The sequence below is a fragment of the Athene cunicularia genome (genome assembly GCF_003259725.1).
Source record: "Athene cunicularia isolate RWA chromosome Z unlocalized genomic scaffold, athCun1 chrZ_part1, whole genome shotgun sequence".
NCBI classification, from domain to species: domain Eukaryota; kingdom Metazoa; phylum Chordata; class Aves; order Strigiformes; family Strigidae; genus Athene; species Athene cunicularia.
The window spans coordinates 35,620,039-35,643,784 of record NW_020799142.1 but is presented as its reverse complement, the minus strand read 5'-3'; the positions used below and the strand labels follow the sequence as shown (position 1 = coordinate 35,643,784).

The following is a 23,746-nucleotide window of genomic DNA, read 5'->3' as shown; positions in this document are numbered from 1 at the left end:
GCCATGGCATAAACTCTTTGGAACAACTTGTTCTGCTGGAAATGTCAACCTGTTGTTAGCACACAGTATCATGAGCACTCCACAGCTGAAACACAGTCCAACAAGTCAGACTTAATAGTGCAGTTTTCACTGATAATTTTGGTGAATACAGTCCATTCTTTTGCACAGGATTAAGAGAAAGAAAAAAAAAAGAGGATTACTAAAGTGGCTTGATGCCAGACAACACTAAGTCTTTTGGCAATTAATACTTTTCTATAGCCTTCAAGTATTGTTCTAATACTGAGAGACTGAAAAAGGTTGCAAATGGAATCAAGACAAGCAATTCAATAATACAACAGAAATGAAGCTGTATTTCACTGCTATCTCACCATTACCATCTCTTAGCCACATATGGACTTTTTTAATGCAGTGGTCAATACTTTGAATCTGCCTTGTTCTGAGAAATAATTATTGTAATTATAACATTAAAACTCTGTTCTTGTTCACAAAGTCATTGTGTCCAATCATTCCCTTAGCGACCCATCATCACTCAATGTCTGTGAAGGAAATTGGTTTCAAATAACCAAATGGAAAAGTTCACCCCCACTCTAAACAGCTCTAAATCATCACTATGCTTTACACATTAATTTAAGTGTTATATTTAAAAGAAAAGAAAGCCTTTTTGAATCAAAAAGAACTCATGTAAGAGAGTCACATCACATGAAAGGGTCTTCATTAAGGTATTATATTGGAGTTTTTTCTTGAAGTTTTTTGAGTGTGATTTTTAGTGTTTTCTGTATTTCTGTTTTAAAAGGTTTGTTATCCGTTTTCACAGTACTTTGTAACTATGGCTCAAATAATTATCTGCTTTTCTACTCTCTGCTGACCAATCTTTATGTGAAATATTCAGGAAAAATGAGTTAAAAAATTAATTGTAGTATGTTTCCCATGCTTGTTATATAGAAGTAGTACCATATAGGGATAGCATCTTGAGCAATGAAACTGGGGGAAAAGACACCCCACAAAAAAAAAAAAAAAAAAGAAAAGAAAAAAAAAATTAAACCAGTCCTACTGTCACTGGAAACTCTCCGGTGTTTATCTTACTGTCAAACCACAAAACAAACTTCAAAGGGATGTCTGTTTGCCCCATGGGTACACCTATACTGGAAAAGCTTTTGTAGTTAAACTTAACAGTCTATTAGAATCCACTGCAAGCGGAGTTAAGTACTCGGCTTTTTTAATCTTGACTAGGAAAAGAGTAGAGTAGTTCTTGCTTTGGGTTTGTTTTTTTTTTCCCACGAAGAACGAATGCATCAAGCCAACTTATTCATTTGCTGCTGCTGCTGCGAAAGAAGTAATTTCACGTCAGAGTTTAAGAAACATTTTTTTTTCCACAGGTAAACGCTCCGGGAGGTTATACACACTAAAGGGATTTTACCACCGAAGAGAAGGGGTAAAGAAAACAGAAGCTGAGATCCCCATGTTCAAACTTCCCACTTCGCTCAGACTTCTGCAGGATTTTGGAAGCTTGGCTGAGCCTTTTGGCAGGACAGCAGCACCCCCTACCTCATAGTACACTGAAAAAAAAAAATATATATTTTCAAATAAAATATGGCAATTTACTACAGTATTAAGCCTTGCACAAATAGGAGAGTCACTTAAAAACCGTCCTTGGGGTAGGTACAGCTCCTCAGAGAACTTTGATTACAGTTAAGATAACAACAGTTATGACAAATTGGAAATATGGTTCATACGAGCACGGCAGCTTGATTTAAAAGAAAAATCAGATGTATAGGCTTAAACGTAATATCCTGTCTGTAGACAAAAGGAAAGAATACCCTCAGATTATCACTCTGCAGATACCGGGATGCCTTTAGAAAGGATTTTGCTCCAAAGAGAGACAAGCTGTTCCCGAAGAGGACTTCTTATTCTCGAGGAGCCACAAAAACTGCCTTTCAGCTCGCCTGAGAAAGTTCAGCGCTCGCTTTATAACATGGACAAGACGGTCACTAAGAGAATTTCGACCTTCTTTAAACTAGCAAAGATGATGTATATTCCGGGAGGTTGTTACGTATCTCTAACTGATTCAAACAAACATCATTTCGCCTCGTAATCTTCTTCTGGACTTTATTCTAGGCTTTATCTATTAGTCAATATAGCCATTCTCTCCTCCCTCAGACTCAGCTCCTGAAGAATTAAGATTTTTCTCCACCACTATTAACAAGGATTAGGCCTCCGGTGTCACCTGTGCAAGCCCAGGATCCTCAAACCAAAACACGCATGGGAAATCTCTTTCTTCGGACTGCTCGTATAAAATGAAGCAACTTGGAAGTTTAAGCGAATTGTTCCGAAGATGTACAAACTTCAAACGCAACGTCCTTTGTCCTACAGTTGCCCCAAAAAAAGTGTGGCATTACTCTCCAAGAGGTCATGCCAAATCCTGCCTGTGAAGGCTTTTGGGGAATACTAAGGCACACAAACCCAAACCCACTTAGTACTCAGCGACGTATTTTAACAATGCGGCATTTATTAACACTCTTTTTTTTTTTTTTTTTTTTCCCCTCTTTTGAATGCAGTTGGCCTGCTCTACTTACTGGATCAAAACAGATTTTCATTTGTTTTAAATATAGCAGTGCTGAAATCTGCCTCATAGCTATAACAGAATGAAAAGGAGGGGAAAAAAAAAAAAAAAAGGATAAATTTCCTATGCCAGTCCTGCCTGCAGCCATAAAAACTATTTTTTTTTTTTAATTTGTTTCACTTTGGTTGTGCAGAAGTAGTCCTGTTACTGAACAGAAGTTATTTCTCTAGACATAAACGACTACTTATTTTTCCAAACCTGTAATCTGTAGTGAAATCAGCAAACCCTAAGCGATGAGTCGCATGGTAAGTTTTTAGTTTCAATTTTGCGGTTGTTTGGCAGAAGATCTGCATCACTGCTAACCATGCTGGAAGGCATCCTAAAATTTGAAACATTTATTCCTACCACTTTCCCACATGAAAAAGACAGAATTTTTAGAGGCAGCGATGAGCAGATTACAATCTTGCATCTTCGACAAAAAAAAAAAAAAAAAAAAATAAAAGAGTTTCTCGACGGGGTTTTAGGCCACGGCAGAGGCAAAATCTGAAGGGTAAAGGCTCGGATCATCACGCAGAACCTCAAAAGCTGCATTTTGATCTAGTCCAGTGTTTGTAAAGTATTTCCACCACACCCCTTTTAATGGGTTTTTTTATGATAATCGCGGATGTATGTGAAGAGGGGCAAAGACACCCTACCAGAAACTACTGGAAGTGGTTTACTTTACCCGAGCAACTGGTTCACATCTTCCTAAAGCGGGACACGTTAAAATATCATAAAGCAGCCCCAAAAGGAGCAAGTTTCAAAATGCAAATAAGGTAGATTTCAACATGTATTAATCTTGCAAGAGTTGTTCGTTAATTACTATTATTATTTAGACCATTCCTGTAAACGAAGCTTTGTCCAAGCCCTTTGTTTTGCTTTTTCTAGCCTTCAGAAATCATAAAAACATAAACCTCGGGTTTTTAGTCAGCTAACTAAGGTGCCTTAATGAACTTAATGAAGTTACATGTCATTCTTTGCAAAGGAAAAAACTAAAACGTGGAAACGCTACAACTTTGCAGCATTTTCCCCGTGTTTTCATCGTTTAATTGAGGATCTGTAATACATAAAACGCTGACACCCCTACATGTGGCTCAGCTCAAGTGTTTTTAAACAAGGCCATTCTGAGCAAACAGCTGAAGTTACTTGGGCCGTCTACATTAAATATATTCCAACACAGTCAGCAGCGACTGTCTGGCTTGAGAAAAGTCTGGCATTTAATTCTGGAAAGAATAATCCTACGCAGAAAAGTTGAGTTTAGCAATCTGCAGAAAAACCAGGACCCATCCAGCAAACAGGCTTCAGACCGTAGGTGCGATGGCTCAGACAGGCTTCACGAGGCAGCACCACAGAAAGGCAAGGCAGATGCAGAGAGCCAGACAGCGATGCCAGATGCCACCCAATCATCTGCCACAGTATTAGCACACGGTTGGGAGCGCAAGTCAAGACAAAGGCGGTAAGACAAACCCACAACTCGTCTAAAATCAAGTTTTCAACCAGCTCCGCTCAAAAAAAAACCTCAGGAAAAATGACTGTTCCTCCTCCACAACTAGCGGTCCTTTTGTCAGGCGTTGCGTTTTCTTTAGCAGCAACACGTGATGGGTCAAATGATGCTGGATTCAGCGCTGACAAAAACAGACTTTTCCACCAGCCGGGATCTGAGAGGGAGCAAGTTCACGCTCCTCCAGCTGGGCAGTGGAAAGACCGAGTCCATTCCCTGGGACAAAAGGAGCCTGCGAGGCCCGTTCGGAAACGGCCAGGGCAGGGAGAGGTCCCAGGTGTGGTTCATCAGATGCGCGGGGCGCTATAAATAGAGGTGCTGTGGGGAAGAGGTTAGCCGTTGCAGAAGGCAGCTTCCTCTGCTGTGCAGCAGGCTGGACTTACAGAAGCGTGGCCTAAGAGCCAAGACTTTCGAATTTATTTCATTTCTGCCCTGAGAAAAGAACTATCTTTTCAGTTTCGGAAAGCAAGCGGGAGGGTGAGACAAAATTAGGTTGCTGTTGCTTCTCTTGGTTTTACTATAGCCCGTGCAGTAATAACGAGAACATTGAGCAGTGGCAAGACTTCTCCAAATTTCACACGCTCTTAACTTGGCTAAAATTTCAACTCTTGATACTAATGGTAAACTACCTACTTAATTTTGGGGAAGGGGGCGCGCATCCCCTGCCGATGCTCTGTTTTGATAGGACACCTTGGGTACGGATGATGGCAAGTCTTAGTTTAAAGGCAGGAGGGGGTTCTCTTTAGGCTGAGCTGAAAAGCTGGGCTCGGGAGGGTTGGCACAGGCCAGCGGGCAGCAGCGCTAAGCACTCCTCTCCCAAAGGAAAACCGGGCTCGGGGGATCCTTACCAGCCCTGCGGGCTCCCCGGCCATCAGCCCCGCAGCCAGCCCTGGGCTGGAAGTTGCCCGGTTGTGGCCAGGAACCGTGGAGCACCACAGTGGGAGCCGGGGGCACGGCTGCCATGGCGGGAGGGGCGCGGGGGCCGCCTCAGGACAACATGGCGAGGGCCTGTGGGGAGGGCAGGGCCCCTCCTCGGCAGCCACAGCCCTGCTTTGCCTCTTTATTTTTTAATTATTGCTGTCATCCTGCTGGCAATCGCGCTAGATTCCTCCAGTTCTCCTCTGGGAACCTCAGGAGATGTTAAACCCGTCACCAAACAGCAGACGGAAGTCGAGCTGGGTTTCGCTGGGACACGTCACCTAGCTGGGGTTTGTTTCAGCTTGGAGAAATAAACCCCTTTATATTTATTTTTTTTTCTTTCGTTTTGTTTTTCACTTTGGCCGGCTTGTTTTCAGGGCAGGGTTTGCTGTTTGTTGGACGGTGATTTGCCATCTTCCCTGGCCACCCCGGGAAAGGTGGATACCTGATAGGCTTTGTGGAGTTAAAAGATAATTTTACAGAAATACATTAAAAAGAAGTTTGGGCGTTCTGCCGTGTAAGGCTGTTTTATCAGTAAAGTGATGTTCTAAAATACTTTGGTGAAAAACAGAACTGACCCTCTGAAGACAGGAGTGTTTTAGTCGTAAACCCAGTTGCTGTGGGTGATTTACGCTCCTAAGTAATTCTCGAATTAACGCAGCGCTAGAATTGGTGTAAAACTGGTAAATTGTATGTTCTTGCTGTAATATCTGTTTATTAGGATGGATTAATTTAAAAAAAAAAAAAAACAAGTGACATCCCATGTGAGGCAGCTGGTGATTTTTAATCTGTTCATTTCCCTCGCAGCAGAGCACGGCAAATCTGCATCAGCTGGAAGCGCAGCGGGCAGAGTGGTTGTGCACATCGACCTGGACTGTTTTTATGCACAAGTAGAAATGATCCGTAATCCCGAATTAAGAGACAAGCCTTTAGGTACGAGCTATTTCCCTGTTAATTTGGGGATGATGATGCGTACCCGGGCAGAAGAAACTTAAGGACGGGGGTAAAGTCGGGCCGTGGCTGCGTGGTGAGATACAGGCGGTCACACTGGAGGTGTAACCACACCCAGAGGGAGTAAAGTGCAGTCTAGACTCCACGTAGCTGGGACTACGAGACTCATAAATCCTCTTGAGCACAAGTACAGGCGCTTGCCGACGTGCTTGAGCAGTTCCTGGGGACTGAAGGTGGTTTATAACATCCGTGGGCACAGAGAGGCCTGAGCTCCACAGATGAGCCTCAGCTTTTTGACGCAGTCGTGTTTCACACGTGTTTTATTCCGTGCACGAGTTAAGAATGAACGTGAGACAGGGTAGTGTCTGTGGTCAGCAAAGTACATCTTAAAATGACTCTTGGATAAAGAGCACTTTCATGGGTAAGATTGCCTGGAAAGGCCCAAAATTAAGAGCGATATTACAATTACTATAAACTTTTAAAATGTTCTTAACCATCCAGTGATCTAAATCAAGAGATTTGTCCTTAATAGTCTCGTAGAATAAGACACCCGTGTCGGCGTGGCAGCACTGTGCTCTCCTGGGAAGCACCGAGAAACCTAAATGTTAAAAACCCCCTTTATTTTTCAGGTGTGCAACAGAAATACATCGTCGTTACCTGTAACTATGAAGCCAGAAAACGTGGAGTTAAGAAAATGATGTCTGTCAAGGACGCTAAAGACAAGTGTCCTCAGCTGGTACTGGTTAACGGAGAAGATCTGACTCCATACAGGGAAACGTCGTACAAGGTTACAGGTACAAAATTAACAATTTTTCAGAAGACAAAACGCTTTCTGTTGAACTCCCTGTGCGCGGGCACACGCGTGCAACAGCGTAAGAGGTTTTCCTGCTCATAGCATGGTGATAACCCTACAATCGTACAGTATTTCAGAAAATAAACTGTTTGACTTGGTTGCAGTCCGGGTCAGGCGTCGTAACTGCATCGTGGGATCCGTGTGCTGCGTTAGGATTACGCCCCTGTAGTTCTTTTAAGAAGTATTTTTCTTATTTCAACACTGACTGCAGTACTAGATCTCCAAATGTGAAGCAACAGTTCACAACACTGAAGCCTCCGAGTGGGCGAATGTCTCTGGTTATCTCTTAATTAAATGATTTGCCAATGTTGCTATTGATTACTGGTTTTAGCATTTAGCAGTGTTAGCAGGAGCAATAGTAGTAACTTTAAAAAGTAAAAACCCACCCAGCAGGGAAACAGATCTTAGGAGAAAGTACCGCAGAGGTTAAGAACTGTAATTTCAAAGAGAAACGAGGAAAGAGAGAGATTTGGGGCAAAGAAAAGCAGATGATGGGTAGTTTGTGGGATGATTAAATACTCCTTCACCTTTGCTAAGAGAAGTATCTTATTTTATCTGGAAGAGAAGTTTCCTACTCAAATCCATGGGAAAGCAGACATGAAAACCTGATGGTTTTTGCTGTGTGCGTATTACCCTTGGGTATCTTTTCCTCCTAGAGTTGTTGGGGGAATTTTGTCCACTGGTGGAAAGGCTCGGGTTTGATGAAAACTTTGTGGATATCACCGAGATTGTAGAGAAAAGACTAAACCAGCTGCAGCAGAGTGGATGGTCCAGAGTCGGCGTGTCCGGCCACGTGTACAACCACCAAGGTGCGTTAAATGTTCTTCAAGGCCGAAAAATTCGGTCAACGTTTGTGAAGTTCAAGTATCTCTCTGCTTCTGAGTGTTGTTCAGGGCTGAACAGTTGGGAAGTCGTGCTGCTCTGTGCTTGGTTTCCGTATTTGAGCATCCGCCGATCACAAATGTTCGTCAGGGTTCCAATTACGACTGTGCAAAAAAATAAATCTCCGTGGCAGAGGAGCATCTACAGTGACTCAGGAGAACAGATTGTCACTGTCCTTTCTTTTCCTTTAAAGTAGTTTTACTGTACTAAGACATAGAATTGGCTAAATTGAGGTTTTTAACAAATAAAACCCAACAGAAGATGTTTTTGCCTCCTGGGGGCAGGAACAGACTTACTGAGACTGAACGTGGATGCAATCGCGACGCCGCGATACTGATCTGCACTAGGAAGGCAAACGGGCAGGGGTTTTTTCCTGGATTTTGAGCTATTGTGGTGGCTTTGGAGAGGAGGGAAACGCCTGGATAGTCCTTTTCCTCATTTGGCATTTGCATGTCAGAAGGGCTTGGCTACAAGGCAGCCCTTTCAGTTAAAGCTTTGTTTGGTTACATTGGTACGAGAATCTCTGATATTTAACAATTTTCTTTGACAACTCTTAATATATTGTATTTTACATTTAAAATACTTCCTAAACGGGCTTCTTGGACAGTGTATCCCTAGGCTGGGACAAGCAGCACTCTCCCTTTGACCAGGGTTTTTGGGAGATAAGCATGAGGTTAAACTCAGAAGCCATGGCAATACCACTTGACACACGAGACCGTAATCCTACTGCTTTAACACAATGTAAAAAAAATATCTAAAATCTTAGAGAATTGGCTAACTAGGGACTGTTTACACACCAAACCCCGCTCCCTTTTTCCTTTGCAGCTGTCAACTTGCACGACGCAACGCACGTAAGGTTAGTTATCGGATCCCAGATTGCAGAAGAGCTCAGGGGAGCCATCTACACGAGACTGGGCCTCACCGGCTGTGCAGGAGTGGCCTCCAACAAATTCTTGTCTAAACTGGTATCTGGGACCTTTAAACCAAATCAGCAAACACTTCTACTGCCTGAAAGCTGTCAAGATCTAATACGCAGCCTCGATCACATCCAGAAAGTGCCTGGTGAGTATGGTGCTGGGAGCATCCTGACAACTCTTAGGATTAATTAAAAAGACTGAAAGAAGAACTGAAAAAAATTTTAAAATCTCATTTTCGCAAGCAGGCAGCAGGGTGCGTTTAGGCTGCTTTCTCTTTTTTCATATTTTAAGTTTTGCTTAGCAGGAATGAAAGCACGTTGGTTTTCTTACTTTTTTGGTCTTGACCTCAAAGTCTTGCAGCACTTTCCAAGATACTTTCAAAAATACCGAAGTGGCAGCTTCTTTTTATTGAAGCCCATACATCGTGGTTTTAAACACAAACTTTTCAAAACTTGCTGATTGGAAACCTTCTGCCAGTTATTAAAAATGGAACCTGACAGAATACTCTGAGGAAGTATTTTGCCTAATTATTCCACACCGACACTGTGCCCTTGGCCAGGACGCATCGGTGGAGGCTACAGACACCGGCCGACCATTGCTGGCTCCCAATTTTCTAATGGGATTGTAAAATTTGAATGGAAACTCAGCAAAAATGGTGCTGAAAAGCCTGCACTGTAGTAGTGTAAATAACTGTCAGTACCACGCAGGTGGGGACTTCTATGTACAGGTATAAATAATTTTCACTTTTCCAGGTATTTTTAACACATCTTTTTTTTTTTTTTTAGGCATTGGCTACAAAACTACCCAACGTCTTGAAATGCTGGGTGTTAGGAATGTGTGTGATCTCCAAGCGTTTCCACCTGCAGTGTTGGAGAAGGAACTGGGTGTTTCTGCTGCTCAACGTATCCAAAAACTCAGCTACGGAGAAGACGACTCCCCTGTGACTCCATCGGGCCCTCCTCAGGTACAAGTATTGTTCTGAATTACTTTAGAAAGAGGAAAAAAAAAATGCTTTTAGTTTGATACAGCTTTGCTGGACTGGCCATAATGCTACGTTTTTGTATGTATTTTGTAGTACAACTCCAATTAATGTGCAATTCTCCTGAAGTTTAGTTGAGCTCTGAGCACCGAGGATATCTTGGTGTTAATTCTACACTTAACTGTGATGCTTTTCTTTCCTCTTTGGAATTTTGAAGTAAATATAAAACTGAAAGGACTTATGTGGGGTTTTTTTTTTTTTTAGTCGTTTAGCGATGAAGATTCCTTTAAAAAATGCTCGTCAGAAGTGGAAGTTAAAGAGAAAATTGAAGAACTGCTTCCTAACCTAGTAGCCAGGTGACTGTCTTCAGTAGCTCTGTTTGATGACTGAAATGCTGACCTGGAGGCACTTGGAGCACATCGTAGGTTTGTCTCACACTCCACGTTCCCTCTCTCCACAAAATACAGTTACAGGGAGGGCACCTGCCTCTCCAACATCCCCCTTTTGGGTGGTTTTTCTCAACTCTTGCCAGCCCTCCCTGTCCTGCGCAGCTTTTCCCATCAGGACCTTTGCATCATTTCCTGATGCTTCGGTTTTAGAGCATCTTCACCAATCCCTGGGAAGGACCCTCTGTTTTTTTTTCTATTTCCATAAGCAACTTTCTGTACTTTCAGGCTGGTGATCCCCATTTATGCTGCTCCACCACTTATTTTTCTGTCAGGCAAAGAACATTTTCGTTTTGTCCTTCCCTTGCCCCAGGAATCCAGGCAGTAGCCAAGCCCAAGACACTTGACAAAAGCACCAGCATAGCAGGAGGATGCAGTCACTCATGTCTCGACTGCCAGGACTCTCATTACTCCTTTTTATTATTTTATTCTAGCAGCACTGAACTGCATTTCCTCTCCTGCCAAACTTCAACTTCTGATTTTTGAACCCCTCTGTCAGTCCTGAACAGCCTTTGTGTCCCCCGTTAGTTCTTGATTTTTATTTTTCTCTCAGTGTTTTGATACTCTCTACATGCTTCTTCACACCTTCAAATCATCTACAGTCTTAAAGGTTTTATTTTGATTTTTCTTTCAATATTTTGATACTCTACATGCCTCTCCAAGCCTTAAAATTCTCTCCAAGTCTTAAAGGTTTTTATTTCGATTTTTCTCTCAATATTTTGATACTCTACATGCCTCTCCAAGCCTTAAAATCATCTCCCAGTCTTAAAAGTTTTTTATTTTGATTTTTCTCTCAGTATTTTGATACTCTCTATATGCATCCCCAAGTCTTAAAGCTTTCCTGTGCCCACATCCCTGCAGGTCTCACAACAGATACATCCATTTTCATTCCACAAACACCGTGGGCAAGCAGGGTTTTACCTGCACCTCAGACATTGCTCAGTAATTATAACATTTGCAGCCAGGCTGTTTGTAGTGTCTCATTTACAACATGTAGAAGAGAGAAATCTTTTTTTAATACTGAAAATACCACCACCTCCGTGCCTTCTGGAAGGGGAAAGAAATGATTACATGCTTTGAAACAATTACAACCAGCTCACCTTTTGCTGCTGAACTGGGGATGTTTCCTCCTCAAGCAGAAAAAGCTAAAAGCTGAGGATTATACAGGGTGTAACTACAAAGAATAGACTATTTTTAATGTATTAAATTGAAAATATTGCAGACTGACCCACTTAATTTGCACTTCAGTTGAAGACTATTCACATTGTGTGGAACTTCTGATGGGTAATTAAGGAAATCAACCAGAACCCACAAGGTATAATCAGTGAAATAAAGCCAGAAATTGGGAGATTTGTAATTCTTAGACGCTGAGACAGTTGCTATAGACCCTCGGAAAAATATTCTTTGAAATTCCGATTCCTTTTGCAGGATCCACAGGGATGGCAGACAGCCCCACACGATCCGACTGACCATCCGGCAGTTCTCAACCGACAAGTGGTTTAGTCGGGAGAGCCGTCAGTGTGCTCTTCCCCCTCATCTCAGCCAGAAGTTTGGAAAAGGTAAACAATATATTTGAAAGTACCCACTTTGTGCTGCTACCGCTTCACTTCTCTATCAAATTCTGCTACTTAACATCATGGTATTATCCCTTACCCTTAATATTTGACAATTTTTCCACTACTTATTAATATATTCTGATGACATATGCTAAAACCCGACAGACCTTCCCTGTAGGAATAACTTCCACAATTCCACCATGTTTTAACCCAGTCTGGCTGGATTCCAGGCAGTAAATTTGGTGGGGTGAGAATGGGGAGACAGGGGGCTGCTTCTCATATTAATAATCTGCTTTTCTCTGTTAGGGATTTGAATTATGTTCTCCGTTTTATTATGTAATAAAGTGTCTTTTTGATTTATCTCTGAAAATGAATAACATAAAGGCTCTTGTCCTTCTCAGACCTGAGCTTTCCAACCAGCCATCGCAATTCATTTGACACTTCATTCAGATTGGGGTGAGGAAATAAATCTGAATCACTGCTGTGTCAGCACACAGAAGCCCTCTTCCCTGAATTACTCCTCACAGAAAAGCTCTTGAAAGTCTCTGGAGTTTTCACTTCAAAATTGCAACTTCTACATTGGAGGAGACAAACAGTCTCTGCCAGCTCCTCTAGTCACAAACCCCAAGAACCCCCCGTTGTTATCACCCCTACTGGGGTGACGTTAAACACCTACATGGCTCTGCAAAGGCCCTTTTTGGTAGAATTAGATCATTTTTCAAATCTACTCAGGTTGGCTTGTTGTTCTGTAATTCTTTTCTGACCAAAGTAACCTTCACAGGGGTAAAATTAAGCATTTTTCTGGAGGAGGGGGGAAAAAAAAAAAAAAGCGTTATTCAGTTCAGGGTGTACCTGGCAGGGCAGAGTGAACATCTTAATGACTCTATTGACAGATTATTTTGGAAGCCTTTTGGCAGTGTTCAGAGTTAATACTTCAGGGATTCATGTTCCGAGATGAATAAAGGTTTCCTTAGTGTACAGAGTTATAAATATACTGCTAAAAATAGCGCTGCATTTTCAGCTTGGATTGGGATTGGTCTCTTCTTTTGCAAAACGTTAAAAGTTTAAAATGTGAAGTTACAAGTTTCTCTCTGTACTTTGCTATTTAAATCAATCTTGATTACACACGTTGCTTCTTTTTTTTTTCCAACCATTTTTGTTTTAGAAAGCAGCAACATTATATCCCCGTTGGTTGATATATTAATGAAACTCTTTCGGAAGATGATAGATGTAGATGTGCCATTTCATCTTACCCTTTTGAGCGTCTGCTTCTCCAACCTCAAAGATCTTCCTAGCAGCAAGAAAGGATCAATTGGTTTCTATTTAAAGCAGATGTCACCACCGTCAGGCTCTGGTAAACGTGTCCGGGTAAGCTGAAAGATACTGAAAACTATTCTGCAGGGAAGGAAGTTCTATGTCTGTCTTTATTTTATAGATTTAAACCTTAAATTAAGGTTTATTTGGAGTCTTCTAAGCAGGTGTTACTTGTTTGTTTTCTTAGCCAGACTGCATAAAAGAGGTTTAATACTCTTTTGAGTGAGCCAACCAGCTAGGTTATCCAGCCCCTTACTGGAAGAAAAGAGAATTCACTGAGGAAGAAATCCAAACTTGTGTCTTCTAAGAAATAATTGCTGAATTTTGGCTGTTCATTCCAGTAAAATCTGCCCATTATTCAACATGTGTGAACAACAGGGCACTTAGATACTGTCATACTGCAGCATCTTTTACCTTAGACTAAAATCTCCTTAAAGCTGCTTATCATTTACCTTGTTGCTTTTATTAAGATCTTTTCACAGTGACTATTTACCTTCCTGCGCCTTCTCAAGTCTCCCTGCTCAGACTAGAAATTAATCAAAGTTTTAATTCGGTATTGACCACTAGCCTCTCATTGAATGAGCTCCGAAATTCATAATTCCTTCCTAATTCCCTGCAGAGTTTTAAAATGTATTAATAAAATGTAACTTAAAGGTATTTTGCTAATTGAAAATACCAAATGATTCCTATGTGTATGTACTTTATGTTTGAAAATAAGATTGAAAAAAGCACTACAGATCATAAGGGGAAAAAAAAAATAATCCCTGTCTGTTAAGGAATAATTTGAAGAACTTGCTGTTAGTAAAATAATGCTGGGTCACTAGTGGATCACACAGAACATACTTAAGCTTTTTACATCCATTTTTTTGCCCCAGGAAGTGGAAAATGTCTCACAAGGTGAGGGAAGTGCTTCTTGGGACCAGAACTGCACCAGCACTACAAAAACTAGGAAACTTTCCGAGGAAAAGCAAAGCAATGTAAAAAACCCAGGAATTCCTGACTTCCCCTTTCATTTGTCTCCTGGTGACATCGATCAGGAAGTCTTCAGGGAACTTCCAGAAGATATTCAAAAAGAAATGATTTCTGAAAACCCAGCAGAGATCCCTCCTGAGGACATCCCAGGTGGGCTGTCAGCATGTTTTAGGGAAGGGGTACCCGGGGGTTCTCCCGAGGGTCACGGAAACCCGGGGACAAGCAGCAGCGTGGAACAACCTGCTGATGCTCTGAACTTCATGGGGAGAGACCTGGAAGCTGGAGCTGGCCAGAGTGCTCTGCGGGTGCCTGTCCTGGGTAAAGATAAGGAGGTCTTTGAAACAGCTTCCGAGGAGAAAACTTCCAGCAGGCAAACAGGAATTGTATTTCCTCCTCATGTTGACACAAAGACTTTTTATGAACTACCTGCAGATGTGCAAAAAGAGCTACTAGCTGAATGGAAGAGCCAGGAACCTGCGTCCAAAACTTCCACAGATAAACCCCCTGAAAAGCCTAAAACAAAGAAAGGAAGAAGGAATCCAGAACCGTGTTTAGCACAGTCTAACAGTTTGCTAAGGTATTTTAAACCCCAGTGAAAGGGTTTTTGGGAGCAACACTAAGAATCTGCGCTCGAAGGCACTTTAGTTCTGAAAAGTTTATTAAAAATTGTAAAGGTGTGAATATTAAACATGTATTTTGATAACTTTTGACATAAAACCTGCTGATGACTGTTTAACTAGTAATTAGTCCCTCTTCTTTTTATTTCTTATAAATTGACATTTATCTGATGAATCTTTAGTTGTCCTAAAAATATAATAGTATGCAAACTTATTTTAGTATTCACTATTAATACCTTAACATGTTGACTGGGGGGAAGAAATTTTTACTTTAATTTTCCTTGAGTTATACTCTAGATGCAGTTAATTGTTTCTAACAACTTGAGAGGGGCTCGAGCAAAGAAGGTGAAAGCAGTTTCCAGGCTCTTCTTTAATTTGCACTACTATTTGCGTGGTTTGTAATGGAAATTCCTAGTCACACAGCTATCGCTATTTCCTGCAGTTAACTCCTTAACTAGAGGTAGTAGAAATACTAAGGGGTAACGGGAAACATTACTTCCAAATGAATCATATCACCAGCTTGTTCCTGGAAATTAGTCAGCGTATTAAAAAAAAAAAAAAAAATGTTTAGGTTTGGTGCTCAGGATTCAGAAAACGACAAACCACTCTGTGTACAAAGAGCAGCTTTTAATGAGATGCTATATACAGATTCATCAGGCTCTTCTGCAAATATTTAATTCCAAAGCAGTGAAATGGGTGCTAATTACACTTGCACACTTAATAAACATGTTTAAAGTCTCTAGTACACAAGAGTCAAGAGTACATAATTGAGGTAAGGATTTATCCAAGTGTGTTGAAAAGCCGTGGCAAAATGTGACTGCTGCCGTGTTTTAACACTGCTCTCATCTCCATCACCACATTCTTATGTCTGTGTGTGTGTATATATATTCTCTGCAGATAAAGTGCAAAAATAGTACAAAACCCATGACCTGATTACAGTGAAAGCGACATCCTGTACTTTGAAGGCCCTTCAGTGTAAACTCTTGCATCATTCCCAAGAACAGAAAAAAAGCAGCATTCACCGTTTCAACAGTGAAGTTTTATATATTTCCACCTAAACCACAATTAAAATAAACGTCATCGTCTACTGCTTTTAAAAATGAATCCATGTAAGAGATACGTGTGACTTAAGAGGTTGTTATTTTCCACTTACGTTTAATTATGGGTTTTCAAGTCTTTCAGTCCAGCTCTCGTTTCTGTGATTAAGTTTATGAGAGTAGTAGGTAAAGCTGTCTCCACTACAGAGCCCGGAAGCATTCCTCCTAGTTGTGGCTGAATAAATACGACTAGCTTCGAGTGCTCTGGGTTCCTGGGATGAAAGGAGCAAAATCCTTCAGTTAACACTTGTTACTCTTCTCATCGGGGATGTACAAACATTTACAATTTATAGCCCGTTGCTGGTGAAATTCCTAATGCGGAAAAGTGGAGGATGTATCAAGTTTTGTTTGTTTCAAAACAGTCTGAGTCACAAAACCGATCCGCACAAAAGTTTCTGTGGAATAAAACGAAGGAACGTGGGTTTTTTTAAAGCTGCATGGTTTGGTAGATTTTAAGCTTTGGCTAGAGAAGACAACTGAGGATGCAAATACTTACTCAGGCAGAGGGGAACAGACGTATCCACAGGGATTGTTGTAGCCTCGGACACAAGAGGGAGTTGGAGGGCAACTGGAATATTCCACACTGACAGCTGTAAATCACAAAACAAGCACCATCAAATTATTAATCACCTTTCTACACATCAGACAACTCAAAACCAACCCTTTCTAACCCGACTCCCAACTGCTCCAGGATAGTCCAAAACCCCACAACACGGTCACCGATTGCGTTTAGCGATTCCATTCCGAACGCAAAACGGCTAAAGGCCATAAAACATTTGTGCAATTCGTTCAATACGGGTGAAAATGTCTCTGTTTAGGCGGGCACACCCAAATGTACTAACCTTGAGACATGCTTACACGTACCCCAGGTGCTGAGGTGTGGCTCAGCTCTGGACAAAGAAGTCAGTTTGTCAGCAGATGCTGTTAATTAGTAAAGGCAATTGCAGGGAAGATGAGGAAACTGCTGCAGGCATGCACAGTAGTAGTTAGGAGGGGTTCTTTTGTTTAGTCACCCATTACTTTATTACGTAATAAAGTAAAGAATACAGCTTGAAAAATACCAATAGGTCAAGCTCCAAAACGAAGAAAATGTTGTTTTCTGCCGTGTACTTAAGGAAGAAGGTGAGCACAGAAATGAAGTAGCAGTGGGGTTATTTTCCTGGTTGGCCATATAGTTGTAATATTACTCATTTTAAATTTTATGTGTTTACAGAGCCAAACTCCAAGAGAATCAAATATGGGGCAAATTAGGGGTTTGTTCTGAGAATATTAGGCAAGTAGCGTCTGGTCAGGAAGCCATCTAAATGCAGAAAAGTGGTTTTATATAAACACTGAATCTCTTACCATGAAATAAATCCCAGTTTCCTCATCCTACAACTTTTTTTTTAATTTTTCAAAGAGGCATAATAGGAGAATAAACAAATACAGTCTTTTCTTTCAAGATCAATTCTGATACTTTCAGGATTAAAACCTCCCTTTGTTTGGGGGATAAACAGGAGGGGTCTGTTACCATTAAGAGCACACAGGGATCCATGCTGTGATTTAGGCTGCAGAACTTACTCTGCAGCCACCCACCTCAAGCTTTCCAGCATGCAGCCAAAACACAAAACCATGCTGTAGTGACACACAACTTACAGTTAGTCGTAAGGATCCCACCGGGGTACGGTTTAACGTACAGCAGGTCAACAAAATCTCTTGATGAAATCAGTCCCATACCATAACTGTGGGTTACACTGTGGTATATACCAGTGTCCTGCGAGTAAAGGTGATTTTTTTTTTTGGATTAGTACGTAAGAAGTTCAGTTGTATTTAATTGGCAAAGCAGCGTTACGTGTTGAGTAATGAGTATGTGGTAAAAATGGATGTCTGCTTGTTAGTGTAAGGCAACAGTTCTCATCATTAGTTAGTGCTGAAGTAACCTGAGAGCACCAAAAGGGATCTCTGTAACACAGGAAAGGAATTCACTGCCATTCCTTGGGGCCTACAGTTGCCACAGAAGTGATTTCCACGTTGAAAATGTCAAACTGTGCCCATTTCGTGTCCACGTTTGGGGGAGCTGAATGCCTCTTGGCGTTCAGATCCACACTCCAGATGACACACTGTGCTCCAGGACAAAGATGTCTAATCTGTTACGCTATATCAGTTCCAAAAAAAAGCAGAGATGTGCCACTGCATCCTCATATCTGCCCGACTCAACCAGATCCAGGCAGAGCGAAGTGAGAGAGACCTTCAGAGAAGACAAAAATGGGAGGATTTTTTTTTTTTTCTTCCCAGTTTAGGGAATACTTTCATACACTTGAGCCATTGATACGCACGGAATATGTCCTGTGTCCTCTCCACACCACGCACAGGGTGGTTAGCCCAAAGCCAGCTAACACAGGACTGATATTCTTTCACAGGAATTCCCAGTTCTGGGTTTGCAGAGTGCCTGGGCCAAAGCCCAAAGCAACTGGAATTCAGAACACACAAGTATTTCACAGCGCTAGAACAGCACCAATTCCATTTGCCTGTTGTCTTTAACTCTGGTGATTTTTTTTTTTTAATTTGTGTAAACTATGCTCACTGAGAGGGGAACTCTCCCTCCAGTTTGTTGGCGTTGTGTCTCACCCTGCTCTCCATGGGCACTTCTGTTGTTTCCCACAGACCAGATTTGAGGATGTTTATTTCATGATAAATACTTAAATTTACCCTGATTTTTAAATTACCCCAAATATTTAACTCCTAAGGGGAAGGACACATTTCACACCCATTTCACATAAGCAGCAGGTTCAGTTTTTACCAACCCAGAAAAAAGCATTTTGCATTGAGAGCTTTCTTCATCCAAGTAGAGGTCTTTTTAGTCACCATAATTCATGCAGAAAGAGTTAAAATAAATTCTTTGTATTAAATTATCGTATTACCTGGTCAATCCTTTCTAACAGCTTGTAAGACTGTAATGCTTTGTCCCATTTGTTTCGATATTCAGGAAGATACATAAAAGGAATAATTTTACTAGGGACTTCCTTAATTATCCCTTCTCCACGGTATCTAGATTGTGTAAAAAAAAAAAAAAAAACAGACAGTGAATTCACATTTATGAACTGGAAAAGTAAGTTATATGATAACAAGCATCTAGCAGTTGGGGATGTCAGGCTATAATGAGGTAAAGCACACAAATGTGGTTGCACTTGATGGATTGATTAAAATTCAAGTAGTAATAAAAATTACTGTTCTGTAAGTGATTTTTGAGACCGTTACCTTCTCGGCACCACACATTTTAAATGAATTCTTTGCGAGCTGTTAGGTAGGAGGCTGTTGATTTAAATATATGCTTTTTTTTTTTTTTTTTACATAGATACTTTCAATCTGTTTTGACACCGATTGCAAATCTTCTATTCTAGCACATTCTGACGCTTCAACTTTTGTTCTTGATCTTCTGAAGAGTTCAAGGGAAAGTTCACAGCGGGGAAGAGTGTCCTCTCACAAGGAAACAGGAAATCCCTGTGATGCTGGGAACTGCTCCCGACGGCCCAGAATGCTCACACCGAGTTCCTGGAGAAAATGGGAATCCCTACAGCAAGCCCTCAGCAATGAAAGGCCAAGGTGAAGGATGCTGCGTGAGAACGGAGGAGCTCAAAGCAGACGACGCTCCAAACAAACATAAGGAAATCGGATTTACAGGCCCCGACGACGCACGAGTGTTAAGTCAGAAAGAGCAAAGACGGCCGAGTTCAAACCCAGACGCGGAGGCTCTGTGAAATCCCGGCTCTGTTTCTTCACTCTGCCTTGGTGGAGCGTGCGCAGCGTGGGCGTACAGCTCTGCACCAGAAACTGGCTTCTCCACTAACTACGGCAGCTCTGACAGTGAGGGAAAACATTCTAATGCCTCCTCAAAACAGCGAACGTAAGCTGGGGCAGGACCAGTTACAACCAGCATATTAATATTTGGATACGCCCTGGATTTCTGTAACTCCCATGAACTTATGTTTACCAACCTCCTAAGCAGAGCTCTCGCCTCCATCCTGTAGTATCTTCTCTCCTAAACTCAGTGCGAGTCGCTAATCAGGACTCCGAGGCAAGGCTCTGAAAGACACGGTTGCTAGACTAAAAGAAAGGGCACACTTGTGAAAAAAAACTCTATTTCTAGTTTTTACAACGGATTGTTGGAACTGGAAAAAGAGGAGGTAAGCCTGGTACAGGCCACTCGGATCACCAGATCTAGTCTAGCTTGGAAAAAGCGACACACAGAGCTCATTGTCTTTTTTGAGCTGAGGTGACATCATTCCTAACAAAATCTATTCAGCCTTGAACAACCACCTTAATGCTTCCTTGAACTCCACTGAAAATATTTCACCTGACTGAAACAAGGATCCCTACTGCCTTTCACAACCAGATCCCACGCCGATTTCTTTCAGCAAAGCAAACTGTTAATACTCCTGCCAATGAAAAAAGAAACTGGCATTTGTGCTACGTGGTTAATAAATATACCACATCAAACTGAAAATGGGAACTATTACACTTTTGCTCCTAGAAACTGCTAGTGTTCCTTCACAAAAGACAGGCTAGGGACCAGTACTGTTTGTTAACGTGACAAAGATTTGTATGAAAATAAGTAAAAGATTCTGCCTCCCTGTAGCAAATGGCAGAAAACACAATGATGCTTCTCCTAACTGCAAGGGATTTGCTACAGATCTGAGTACAACTGAAAATGGCTTTGTGCCCGACTGACTAAAACGAACCTTTTTTTCCTCCACAAAAATAAAATCAAGCACATTCCTGTGAATTCTAAGCAGCCAGACTCCCTCTCCCTCACATCCACCTGTACTGAAGTAAGATCTGAAATATAATCCTAATGCCACATACAAAGTATGCAAATTTTTAGGAAGATAACCATCCTTTTAATAAACTAATGACATATTACACCATTTTCCATTATAATACTGTAATTCTTCAGTAATAGTAGTGATAAAGCATTGTCTTCTGTAATTAATACCTTCCTTGCTCAAGAAATAATTAGAAATCCAAGCAAGACTTTTGGATTTCAAACACCACTAATCACAAACATCATATTGAGAACAAAAAAGAATCAGATGCAAATTTTCTCTGCTGCCTATTTGCCTAGATTGGCATTTAATGAAATTTAATACTCATTAGGTTGTGGGGGTTTTTTTAAAAAAAAGAGATAAGCTAAGGCCCTGTTGCTAGTGTCCTCTTTTCCTCTGCTTTTGCACACTTCAGTGAAATTTCCCCCGGCTAGTTTAGTGAGCTGAATCACCTTGGTAAACAATCAGCTGAGTGCCACAGCCACCATAAACGAGAAGCAGGATTGCAGAGCCAGGAGAGGGGTCAGGGAAGAGGAGGGGGAGGACTGTAAAGAGTAGAGCCAACTCCTTCAGTGAGAACAAGCTTAGCCAGCCTCGCCTAACTCCACCCTTTGGGCCCAACCTAGCTGCTTCACAGCACAGAATTCAGAAAAGCGAGGACAGATGGAGTTGCTGCTCTGGAGATTATACAACCTTCTCATTCTCGGTACAGCTGATTCAGTTTCAGGTGCCAAAAAATAAAAGGTACAAAGGGCAGATAAGGTAGAGCACGTCTGCACGTTTGAGTATCTGTCACTTCACGACTACAAGGGGGTGAAAAGTGAAGCCCAGCTGCTAAGAGATAATGGCTTAAATAGAATATTCCACCAGGAGGAGTTCAGGCCAAAACTGCGACTTCAATGACTGCATATTAGTAAGTGTTATATGATATTTAATTTTCACAGCACATTTGAAAATTTCTTAGGAAATCCATCTCTGGTATTCCAGCCCTGCTGCTGACCCAGCGTAACTACAGTGCCAAATCCTCTCCACAGCTAACAAAGCTAAACACTTTCATCAAGGACAGAACACGGTTAACTTTTCCATTTCAGTCGTGGGTGTCACTGCTCAAAAACGATGTTGTTATTCATGCCAATGACAAACCAAATGTAAATACTTACATATTTCCTGCGTACTCTTTTGAAGGCTTTGAAGAAACGGTAACATTTTTCTCAAAGCAGAAAAAGGAAAAATAAAAACTTAGCAGTTGATAGACTCTTATCAACTCAGTCTCAAAACAGTTTTAAATACTTTTTGCAACAAAACATATTTAATAAAAATAACTTCATAAACCGTATTAACTAAGATTTTCTTACTGAAACTTTTATCACTCTCCATCCTGAAGTATCTTGACTGTACGATAAAATTTTCTCTGAAACTTCATCCGCAATTTTCTTATAGTCCATTTATCTGTAAAGATTTAAAAACAATTAGCTGGTAGACGATAAAAGCATTTCTTAAAGAGCAAAACCATAGGGCTGATTCCTTTATTCTTGCCACAGGCTTCAGTACATATTATTTCCATCAAATAAACTTTTTAATCATCATAATCGATTTCAGAAAAAGGTATGTCATTATTTTAAACAGAAATCTGTAACTGACTTCCCAGTCTGGGCTACTGAGAAGCTGCTGTTGGTGTGGATCTTGAGAATGAATTACAGCAGCGAGGCACACTGTTCACTCTGTATTAAATCCATCATTATTCCACATTAAATCTTCCCCTCCTGATACAGTTTATCACCTCAGAGTCTGATTCTGCCTTGCTTAAGACATTAGACTAGTAAGCCAACTTGTATAGTTCAAACACTTGAGGCTCCGATAACTGAAGAATGGTTTTTCTTCACTCAGAGCCTTCACGCACATAGGCTGTGCTGTGGGGGAGGCTTTGGCAAGCGAAAGGCTTGGCTCCAGCAGTACAGAGGCAGGCTTGCAGAAGCCACGCTTAGCAAGGCAGCCTAACCCAGCCCCCCCCCTCAACGCTGCCATCTACTGGGGTGCTGCACCTCGCCCTTTTTTCATCCCCCCCCCCCCAAGACATGCAGCTCTTCTTCATAAAACAAACTGCGGTCCTCAAGCCAGCGCTGAACATCCCTGGACTAGTCTCCCACACAGAGTTAACCTCACTGCTAAAGCTTTAGGGGGCCTGTCCCGCGTCACGGGTGGGCACAGCCTTTTCCAGCGCTGCCTCAGTGACACCCTGCGGAATTCAGCCAGGTGCTCGGTTCGCTGCCCGCCGAGGGCTACGGAGGAGCTCAAAGCAGACGACGCTCCAAACAAACATAAGGAAATCGGATTTACAGGCCCCGACGACGCACGAGTGTTAAGTCAGAAAGAGCAAAGACGGCCGAGTTCAAACCCAGACGCGGAGGCTCTGTGAAATCCCGGCTCTGTTTCTTCACTCTGCCTTGGTGGAGCGTGCGCAGCGTGGGCGTACAGCTCTGCACCAGAAACTGGCTTCTCCACTAACTACGGCAGCTCTGACAGTGAGGGAAAACATTCTAATGCCTCCTCAAAACAGCGAACGTAAGCTGGGGCAGGACCAGTTACAACCAGCATATTAATATTTGGATACGCCCTGGATTTCTGTAACTCCCATGAACTTATGTTTACCAACCTCCTAAGCAGAGCTCTCGCCTCCATCCTGTAGTATCTTCTCTCCTAAACTCAGTGCGAGTCGCTAATCAGGACTCCGAGGCAGGGCTCTGAAAGACACGGTTGCTAGACTAAAAGAAAGGGCACACTTGTGAAAAAAAACTCTATTTCTAGTTTTTACAACGGATTGTTGGAACTGGAAAAAGAGGAGGTAAGCCTGGTACAGGCCACTCGGATCACCAGATCTAGTCTAGCTTGGAAAAAGCGACACACAGAGCTCATTGTCTTTTTTGAGCTGAGGTGACATCATTCCTAACAAAATCTATTCAGCCTTGAACAACCACCTTAATGCTTCCTTGAACTCCACTGAAAATATTTCACCTGACTGAAACAAGGATCCCTACTGCCTTTCACAACCAGATCCCACGCCGATTTCTTTCAGCAAAGCAAACTGTTAATACTCCTGCCAATGAAAAAAGAAACTGGCATTTGTGCTACGTGGTTAATAAATATACCACATCAAACTGAAAATGGGAACTATTACACTTTTGCTCCTAGAAACTGCTAGTGTTCCTTCACAAAAGACAGGCTAGGGACCAGTACTGTTTGTTAACGTGACAAAGATTTGTATGAAAATAAGTAAAAGATTCTGCCTCCCTGTAGCAAATGGCAGAAAACACAATGATGCTTCTCCTAACTGCAAGGGATTTG

At 41.7% G+C, this 23,746-nt stretch overlaps 3 protein-coding genes across 5 annotated transcripts in view; 1 reads left to right on the top strand and 2 right to left on the bottom strand.

Annotated features, from left to right (window-relative positions):
* LOC113489609 (methyl-CpG-binding domain protein 2) overlaps nt 1-10,138 on the bottom strand; it is a 41,378-nt gene extending 31,240 nt beyond the window's left edge. The window contains exons 1-2 of the mRNA XM_026865496.1: nt 10,124-10,138; nt 1,940-1,943 (exon numbers count right to left, since the gene is read on the bottom strand). The gene's annotated coding sequence lies outside the window, so the exon portion shown is untranslated. The remainder of the gene's footprint in view (nt 1-1,939; nt 1,944-10,123) is intronic.
* On the top strand, nt 5,128-20,415 carry POLI (DNA polymerase iota). 3 transcript variants are annotated; one of them, XM_026865488.1, is made up of 11 exons: nt 5,128-5,308; nt 5,826-5,951; nt 6,599-6,763; nt 7,479-7,631; nt 8,530-8,766; nt 9,407-9,585; nt 9,865-9,956; nt 11,475-11,605; nt 12,768-12,970; nt 13,792-14,465; nt 18,937-20,415. In XM_026865488.1, the coding sequence occupies exons 2-11, from the start codon at nt 5,915-5,917 to the stop codon at nt 18,980-18,982; spliced, it is 1,917 nt and encodes a 638-aa protein (XP_026721289.1). In that variant the 5' UTR covers nt 5,128-5,308; nt 5,826-5,914; the 3' UTR covers nt 18,983-20,415. The 3 variants fall into 3 exon arrangements, with proteins under 3 accessions (XP_026721289.1, XP_026721291.1, XP_026721290.1); XM_026865490.1 differs by lacking the exon at nt 5,128-5,308 and having other exon boundaries at nt 5,785-5,951; XM_026865489.1 differs by lacking the exon at nt 5,128-5,308 and having other exon boundaries at nt 5,803-5,951; nt 18,983-20,415.
* STARD6 (StAR related lipid transfer domain containing 6) lies at nt 14,496-21,849 on the bottom strand. Its single transcript, XM_026865495.1, has 6 exons — nt 21,760-21,849; nt 21,565-21,614; nt 18,503-18,629; nt 17,238-17,355; nt 16,099-16,192; nt 14,496-15,814 (listed from the first exon to the last, which is right to left on the bottom strand). The coding sequence occupies exons 1-6, from the start codon at nt 21,847-21,849 to the stop codon at nt 15,661-15,663; spliced, it is 633 nt and encodes a 210-aa protein (XP_026721296.1). The 3' UTR covers nt 14,496-15,660.
* Nucleotides 21,850-23,746: the final 1,897 nt, after the last annotated feature.

Coding starts and splice junctions, on each gene's coding strand:
- POLI (XM_026865488.1), top strand. CDS start 5,915: ATGATCCGTAATCCCGAATTAAGAGACAAGCCTTTAG. Junction 5,952..6,598: donor ATTAAGAGACAAGCCTTTAG/GTACGAGCTATT, acceptor TTTATTTTTCAG/GTGTGCAACAGAAATACATC. Junction 8,767..9,406: donor TCACATCCAGAAAGTGCCTG/GTGAGTATGGTG, acceptor TTTTTTTTTTAG/GCATTGGCTACAAAACTACC.
- STARD6 (XM_026865495.1), bottom strand. CDS start 21,849: ATGGACTATAAGAAAATTGCGGATGAAGTTTCAGAGAAAATTTTATCG. Junction 16,193..17,237: donor TGGGATCCTTACGACTAACT/GTAAGTTGTGTG, acceptor TGTGATTTACAG/CTGTCAGTGTGGAATATTCC. Junction 15,815..16,098: donor GTCTGTTCCCCTCTGCCTGA/GTAAGTATTTGC, acceptor CTTTCATCCCAG/GAACCCAGAGCACTCGAAGC.